At 42.2% G+C, this 8634-nt stretch overlaps 1 protein-coding gene across 1 annotated transcript in view; it reads left to right on the forward strand.

The window, feature by feature from the left end:
- Positions 1-1889: 1889 nt before the first annotated feature.
- Positions 1890-8634, forward strand: part of AIDA (axin interactor, dorsalization associated) — a gene marked incomplete at its 5' end in the record, with an annotated part of 9688 nt that continues 2943 nt past the window's right edge. Inside the window, 3 exons of the mRNA XM_009696922.1 lie at positions 1890-1953; positions 2408-2514; positions 6415-6537. Of these exons, the coding sequence (XP_009695224.1) occupies positions 1890-1953; positions 2408-2514; positions 6415-6537 (294 nt within the window). The remainder of the gene's footprint in view (positions 1954-2407; positions 2515-6414; positions 6538-8634) is intronic.

Raw genomic sequence — 8634 nt, forward strand, 5'->3', positions numbered from 1 at the left:
TGTTGGGCGCTGTAAAACGCGTTGTTTTTCCCTGTGCTCCTATCGGTGAGGTATTTTGTGCCCTCTAGTGATGACTGAAAGGTGTTCCTAGGAGGTTTGGGGTTTTTTTTCAGGGGATGGTCATTCAGGTAGGGAGAGAAACTGGTTACTGGGAAGAGAGAGGAATCTAGTGCTTACCAACCTTTGGAAGATGGGAGGAGAGCTACTGTAATTTCTATTGCTTCTGGATAACGTGCCTATGATCTGTAAGAGATCTTGCCTTACTGAGATTTGTCTGCCTGGGGCACTTTCACTTTCTGTCTCCAGTATGATGTAGCTCTCTGAGAGCTGGGGAATTCTGAGTGTGATTAAAAATCCCCTTCTTTTCCTGAACCTCAGCTGTGCTGGAAGGTTCAGGAACTGTCTGCTATTAATCAGCTGCCTTTCTGTCGGGAAGTGGCTGTGATTCTTCACTACCATGTTGAGATCTGTGTTACTGATCCCTCGGAGCAGAAGTCTTTGGAGAGAGAGCAGAGCGCCTTGGCATCAGCTTTGACTGTCACATCTTTAACTGAAGGCAACTTAAAGCTTTCTGTGTATTTGTGTATTGTGTCCAGCTGGAATCAGGCAGTACCTAACCTCTCAGGTGGTGATACAGAAATCAGAAAAAAAGAAATCAGAATGAGCAAGGAGTTTCCCTGAGGGATTCTTTGTTCATTGTAGCATTCAGATGGTGTCTGCTAAGTTAATAATGGAGCCCACGCCGAGTGATATGAAGACAGACAGGGAAGCTCTCCTACACTGGCTGAATTGTAGTGTGCAGATGGGCCTGGCAGTGGTTCCTTAGACATAACTGGTATTTAAGCACCTCTGGGTATTTGTGTAATCTTAACATTTTTTTAAAAACAGTTTTGTTCTCATTCAGTAGTCCTAAGGGGAGATTTCCTGTGCTCTGAGAGGGCGTATTGCAAAGCGAGGCTCAGCGAGAGGACTTTGTTTTTCTGTTTCCTCTCCTGCTACCCAGTGTGGGATACTCGATGTCTGGTAGGAGAGTGCCTCTCCCTGCAGGCGTTCTCTTGTAAATTTTTAGGCAACCATGAAATGCTTATTTCTTTCATATGCTTTTGGAAGTTTTGCTTTTACTCCTAAATGCTTTTGGAAATAGCAGCTAAAGTTGTGATTACTAAAACTTGAGTAAGTTTCCAATACAAAGGGCAAAGCCATTCTCCACCAAATGCTGGAGGGTATACTCAGTGTCTCTGCAGATGTTGCAGTGTCTCTCTTCTGAATTTTGCCAATCTATCCAGACATCTGAGGGCAGAAAACAAACAAACAAAAAACCCCACCACCACTACAAAAAAAAAGGCGAAAAAACCCAAACAAAACCCAAACCCAAAACACATGCATGAAGAAGTAGGGAATCTCAACTAAGCTATGTGTTACCAGAATGCTTGGACTCCCACGGTGGCTGGCTGACTGTGCAGCTGACGTGTGTGCTTAAGTGTGTCAGTTCTGGAGACTCCAGTCTGTTTGGAGCTGATGCCAGTTACAGCACCATCCTCCTTTCAATAGCCACCAAAGATTGCTGCCATTACCCCATCATTTTTCTCATGATGTTTGATGCTTTTGGTTATTGCCATGTTTATCTTCCCTGTCTGTGTAAGTGTGGTGGTGATTATGTACTGGTGTTGTAGTTAGCCTGTCTGAATGTTATAGTGATATACCTCTGATCAGGACTGTATTAATGTTTAAAATGTGAGAGACGGTTGGTTTTTTGTATGATCTGGTTATTTTTAAAATATTATGATTATAATTATTTGTGTGTGTGAAGATGCTGTGAGAATGGACATAGCTGTGCAACGTAGTAGAATTAATGGGTATGGATTCTTATTTTTTTCCCCTCTCTGCAGTCTTAAAGAATATCCTCACTTACAATAAGGAGTTCCCCTTTGATGTTCAGCCTGTCCCACTCAGGTAAGAGAGAACTGGGTCACTTCATGTACAGATACATATCTGAAAGGGAGTATAGCCTTGGACCTGGTGTACATCTGAAACACTGGAATTTCTAGAGCCATCTTCTTGCTGTACTGCTTTGGGTAAAGGGGTTAATAAAAGAACTTTTGAATTCTGTTTGTCTAGGTACCACTAAAAATCAAGTCCATGCTTTTGGTAAAATCAGGACTTGGTACATCCCTACATCTCTCTGAAATTGCCAGTGTTGTCTCTTGTTTTTTAGACTCTCTGCTTTCTGTTAGGCTGAGCTCCTGGAATCTCTGTCAAAGTCTATAGGTACAGGTAGTGGTTAATAAGAAGTATGAAATGACATTAAAGCATGTTGCCCCTGCTCTATACTTAGATGCTGGCTTGTGAGTTGAAAGCCAGATGATGAATGGTCTTTGGTCTCATTCTTCTTTCTCATGTTTTACAGGAAAATTTTAGCACCTGGAGAAGAGGAACACTTGGAGTTTGAGGAGGATGATGAGGAAGGAGGAGCTGGAGCAGGGTCTCCAGACTCTTTTCCTGCTAGAGTTCCAGGTAGGGGCAGTAGCCTTGCCATACCAGCCTGAGTAGCATGTGTAAGTTCTGTCTCTCAGAAGCCCCTTTCTCCACCTGTGACTTGAAAAGTTTGGGTGAGGAGCAACAGGCTAATGTAAAATCTAATGCTGTATTGGAGAACCACAAAGGTGGCCAGTAGATATTTTTTTTTTTTTTCTCCCTTCAGCAAACAATATCTTATTGCAAAACAGTTGTATGGATAACCTGTGAGGGTGGTACCATCTACCTCAAATATTTAGCCTTTATTCCTAGTTCAAACTCAGTATTTTCGTTCCGTGCACTTTCTGAACTGTATTATGTGAAGTGTTTCAAACGCATTCAAATGTAAATTGTGGCAATGTTTCTCCTGCAAGGAGCATCACATCCTGCTAGAGATGTGGTAAGTTGTTGCTGGTTATTTTTGTGTTGCATTGTCTGATGAGACAATGGCTTAGACTAAAGCCAAGCTCTGAGAGAATGAAGACCGGGTAGCTTTGGTTTTGCTAACTGAAGCCCTTGTCCATGTGAAAGCACGTGTGGAACTAGATATACCTACAGATTCTAGAGAAGGTCTTCCTGTAACTTCAGCCTTTGCCAATTCACCAGGTAAAGGAGTGGGATGTTCCAACAGGGGTTCTTTTGGTTCCTGGTATAGTTTCTTTGAAGAAGGAACAAGCTTCTAGTTTCAGAGCAGGCTGGCAAACTTAGTATTTCAGGAAGGAGGATAAACTGGATATCTGATTTTTCTGAATTTTTTTGCATTAAGGTAAACTTCCCCATAGCTACAATAATCTAAACCCTTAAGGTGTTTTTTTACTACTTGAACGCAGATCTTGTTTCCCCACTGAATGTAAATTAGTGTGGTGTTTCTTACCTGATTGGAGGTCGGTATGTTGCTCTTGCTTTGGGCTTAAACAAAAGCAGCTTGCAGCCATCTGGGTTGTGAGCCTTCTAAGTAAAGTGGGCTTCCCATATTGAATTGATAGAACTGTCTTGTACTCTGCTTCTATATGCCTTTAATCCATCGTGCATAACTGTATTGTCTAACTGATCATGGTCTTGTCTTCTACATGCATGGCTTCATCGTTATCACATTGCACCATTCATCTAACCCAGGAGCCAATGAAGGTATGATAACCTTTTAGTATATACAGTTATTTCTTTGGTCATATTCATGTAGCTGTGGTGTTCTTCATTCAGCTCTGAGTTTCAACTCTGAAAATACAATCTTTGGTGACAATCATAGTTCTAGGCATCTATGTGTTGATATTCATTTGCCTTCAGTACCAGAAAAAGGGGAGGTCTTATTTGGTGATGTACCTTACGTGGCTCGCTAGAAGTCCAACTGTGCTAATAAAGACATTCTGACTTGCATTGTAGCCAAAGGTAGGTGTAGCTAGATTTTCTTTAGTGGAATACACATTTTATGGGAAGTCTTACACAAAGAGTACTTGCGTAGTTACACTTGTGTGCTGTATGGAGCTGAACTGACCAATGGCTTGCTGCCTCTAACAGCAAAGCTTTCCTGCCTTTCTCCTGGTTATATACTTCTTTATTCCAGTGCTGTCCTGGCAATGGATTCCTCTGAACCGTTTCCATTTGTGAACACAGCAGGAGACTTGTCACTCTCCCCTTTCTCTGTATCAGGGATTGGGCACAGAGAGACTGAATGCCCGTGTCTTGGTGGCAGTGAGCTGTTGGGTTGGCTCACTTTTGTGTATCTGAAATGCACTTGTAGGAGGACACTTACTTCATTTGTAGATGCTCCTTTTCCCCCTCTGGCAATGATGCCCTGTGGTTGTCTGAAATAGCTGGCAGTTTTCTCAAGAAAAGCCTCAGTGCAAGCCTGCTGAAGGCCAGCAGGCCCAAGCCATGGTGGCAGACTGGCAGCGAGATGTTCAACCCTAGTACAGTTAGAGAGGTTACAGTTAGAGAGTTATAGAGAGGTTACTGTCACTAATGGCTCCTATGCGAAATCACTACAGAGGCTTCAGCAAAAGACCTGCTTGGGTGGTTGTGGCTCACCTGAGACAGGTTACGGTCAGCTGCTTTAGTCCCTTGCTGGCTTGGCTGTTCCTCCTGCTGAGGCAGAAAGGAAACAGTGTTCCTTGGAGACCATCTGTCTACTGTTCTCTTACGTGCTAGAAGTGAGCTTGACTTTTCTGTTCATTGCAACTAGGCAATTTCACACATTCTGGAAAGCGTTTTTCAAGAACAGAGTAATTTTTCTTAAGCTGCTATTTTATAATAAATGCCAGTCTGATGCATCTTTCAGGTGATTTTTCTGTGAAGCATGCCATCAGTTAGTTCCTTTGAGAGACGGATAGGAAAACTGACAGTTATAGTTATTCTTGGGTCTTGGGGGGCACGCAGCTTTTAGGAGACAACTGAAGGATGGCAGAGCGAAGTTTTGTGCCAAAGAGAAGACGGGCTTGCTTCTACCTTCATTTAGATTGAAATAAGAAGTCTGTCTTTGAACATCTGTTCAAGAGAGATGGCAAGATTAACTAGAGGGTGTATGCTGCTTTGCAGAAATGGGTGTTCTCTATTAAGTGTGCTATTGAACATTTTTTATGCTATTGTCAGAAGCCTGTCCCATTACTTCAGAATGCCAGGTCGAATTCTGCTGTGATATATTGTGAAGTGTCTGCAGATACGGTACCTTGGAGATCATGAGTCTGCTAGCAGCCAGGACAAGAAATACAGAAATGTACTGCATCACAGATGTGAATTCAAGTCTTGCTGATGATCCTTAAAGAGCGACTGGGTGTGGGAATGTTCATGAAATTTTGCTGAAGCTGTGGCTCTGGTTCTAAGAGCAGAATACATGATCTGGTCTCTCTAATAGGACAAAAACTCCTTGGTTCTCCAGCTCCTTAAGCAGATCAAGAGGAAAAAATTATCAAGGAAAACCCATATTAGGCTTGTCAAAGGAAACTATTACTTTGTTTAGATCTCAAGCCTTGGAATCACTTTTTTTTTTTTAAATTAGAAAACCAAAACTTTAAATCAAACTTGCTCATGAGTCTAAGCATTTTCTGTCTTGGTGCTTATTAATCTAATACTGGAGAGAGGCTTGAAGTTTAACCAGTTTTCATTAAAATCAGCATGAAGAAACCTACTACTTCATTGTTGATGACAGAATCTCATGGCTTTTAGTGAGTTTGAACAGTTTGGACTTCTCGCCAGTTGTACTGTCTTCCTCAGCACCGTGAGGATTCATTTACGCTGACCACAAAGTTTTGATGCTATGTGTTCTTGATGCAGAGCTGGGAACTCCGTCCTTAAGGCAGAAGGGAACTTGGGAGATGCAAACACTATTTTATCCGCCCCGCCCCTTAAGTAGAGGGAAGTAGAACTTAAGATAATTAAGAATCTCTCTTCTGGTTCCTTTACATCCAGTGGGATTTGCAACAATGCCATTTTCCTCCTTATTCTCCCTGTCTAAGTGTTTAACATGAAGCCAAGCCATTTTCAATGGGGTGGGACTCCTGATTAAGTATCTGAACTTTCTGCAACTGCAGATTCAATCCAGCCTCCCAAATTTAATCCTTAAAAATTATATCAAGTGAGTTCCATGAATGAGGTATTCTGAATGAGAGCAAGAAAGAACACTTTAAACAAAGCTCTTCTCTGTTCTTACGGCATTAGTTTTCTATGAATTCATTTGACTTGAGGCAGTCTTGGGTTTTTTTTGGTGTGGGCTTTGAAATCTGTCAAATGATGTTGTGTGTCTGTGTACACAGACTTTTCTATAGTGCTGGGTACTATTGGGATAGGAATCCCTTGGGCTTTGAAGCTCCTAAGGAGAACAGCACCTTCCGTGAGAGACGATGGGATAAGCAAGGCCTCTGCTGTAAGATGACACAAAGGGTTAATAATATGCTTTACTCTTTCCAGGTACTTTATTACCCAGATTGCCATCTGAACCCGGGATGACGTTACTCACCATCAACATAGAGAAAATTGGTCTGAAAGATGCTGGGCAGTGCATTGATCCTTACATCACAGTCAGTGTAAAGGGTAATGATTTCTGTTCCTGGCTCCTCATCTCCAGTTTGGAGAGAGTGTGTGTTCTGAAAGCTGTATTGATTTTTCAACCTGCTGAGGAAAATATCTGTTGCTACTTGCATTTTCTATTGTGGATGTAAGACTTCTGCTTTAATCAAGGGTGGAAAAATTCTGTATTTGAGAGATACTGAGAGGTAAATCACTGCAGGAGAACATGCTTATCTGTGCACTCCAGGGTGCCTTCTCCATGCTGGGAGCTGAGTATCAGTGACTTGGCAGACGGTACTTCTCGATTCCAGCTTCTTCAGCTGACTCCTAAGTGCAGGTCTGTTTGGACTGCTTGTACTTCCCAACACTTACTGGCCTCTGGGCTTTCTGGAGATGGTGAACCACAGCCCGCTGACTCCATTCTTGCCCTGTCATTAAACTAATTTTTTAGTAAAACAAAGATCATCTTACCAAGGCTTAAGGTTTAGAGGAATGGGTATGAAGCTGGGAAACAAAGCTTGCAAGTGAAATAAAATATAAAATATGTTTTAGCCTTGGCAGTGAAAAAGTTTAGCCTTGGCTCTCTCTGAGAGCTTCCATGAATCTGGAAGAACCTCTCTCTCTGTCAGTCCAGGATAGGCAACATTAGGATTTATCACTGTTTCAGATGACAACACGGTTGATGTCTTTTGCTTGAGGCTGAGATTTTTGGTGTTCTGACCCTGTCTAGTGGGAGCATCTGCCTCTTTCCCATTTTGCATTTCTTAGCAGGAAGCCCCTGTAGTCAGAATTGCTTACCCTTAACCTGCCCTGCTTGACTTCTGCTTATCTTTACAATCTTTGGAGTTTTATGATCTTTTTTTGTTTATCATATAAAAATTTCTAGCTGAGCCAACAGCCTCTAGTTATTTTCAGTTGTGATAGCAACCTTGTGTGTGTCCTCTTTAGATGTGCTATTGGATACCAAATGTAGGGATAAAATACTTGTTAGATGTGTGATCAGGTGCTTCCTCCACCAGACAGGTTCTTTGGCAGAAGGCAGGCTCACAATATTGAATGTCACTTAAATCCCAGCGATGTTCTCAAGTGTTACCTGCCAAAATATATAGATAGAAAGCTTTATCTAATCCTGCTTCCTGTGATGATTTTTTTTTTTAAGCGGTGAAACCTTCTACTTCTTTCTGGACCTTTGAGGAGTTCACCTCCTCAAACATGGAGGTTGAGTGGAAGCTGGAAGCTGGAGCATGACTCTTGCCTTCCCCAGATGATACAACTGCCTTTTTGTCTTTTCAGTTTTGGAAACATGCAGTATTTCTTTGTTTATGGTATTGCCTTAGGTTTGCAGCATTATTTTTAGATTGTGTAACTATTCTTTGGGCTCCATTTCTCTAGTCACTTGTGGATCTTTGTTTGCCTCTAGTATGCCAGAAAGCTGAGGGATGGGTGACTTCAGTGGTGGGGCTAGCTGGATGGATGTGGGTTTAATCAAATTTAATTCTTTCATGCTGTGTTTCTCTTGGCCAACAGGAAAATACCAGCCCTAACGGGGTTCTAACATTGGATCCGGGAACTTATCAGAATGTGTAAAACAAACATTCGTTGTTCCTTGCCACTGAAGTGTTTGTCTGTCTTAACTTAGTACATGTTGTTAAAACTGTTGCTTGCTTTCAGAGCTAGCTCTCATTTCCTTTCTGGAGCTAAGGGAGACTGTATATTGCTAGGCTTACTTTCCCAACAAGTCTTTCTGTTAACATGTGGCTCTCTACTTGCAAGCTCCTATAAATGGTGGCTGCCAAGTAATGATGTAGAAAATAGGATGAAAAAGTGTGTGTATGTGTAAGTGGGCTATCGCCTAGTCTGCTAATGGTGACTTTTTGTACTTTATTTCTCAAGATTTTTGGTGAGGAAAAGTAGCTCTGAAAAGTCATTTTGTTGCTATTAGGAGTCTGAAGACACTGGGTAGCTGTTTTCCCTGGTTTGTTCCTGATGGAACATCGGTGATCCCAGCCCACTCCCTGGATGCATCAGTGGTGCTCCGGGGCCCCAGCCTGTACCCAAGGCACAATGCTTGTGCTCTCTACTCATAAACTTGGCTGCTTCGTTAGCCACTTTGCTCCACCT

This window comes from Cariama cristata, unplaced genomic scaffold (genome assembly GCF_000690535.1).
Source record: "Cariama cristata isolate BGI_N322 unplaced genomic scaffold, ASM69053v1 scaffold14553, whole genome shotgun sequence".
In the NCBI taxonomy this organism is placed as follows: domain Eukaryota; kingdom Metazoa; phylum Chordata; class Aves; order Cariamiformes; family Cariamidae; genus Cariama; species Cariama cristata.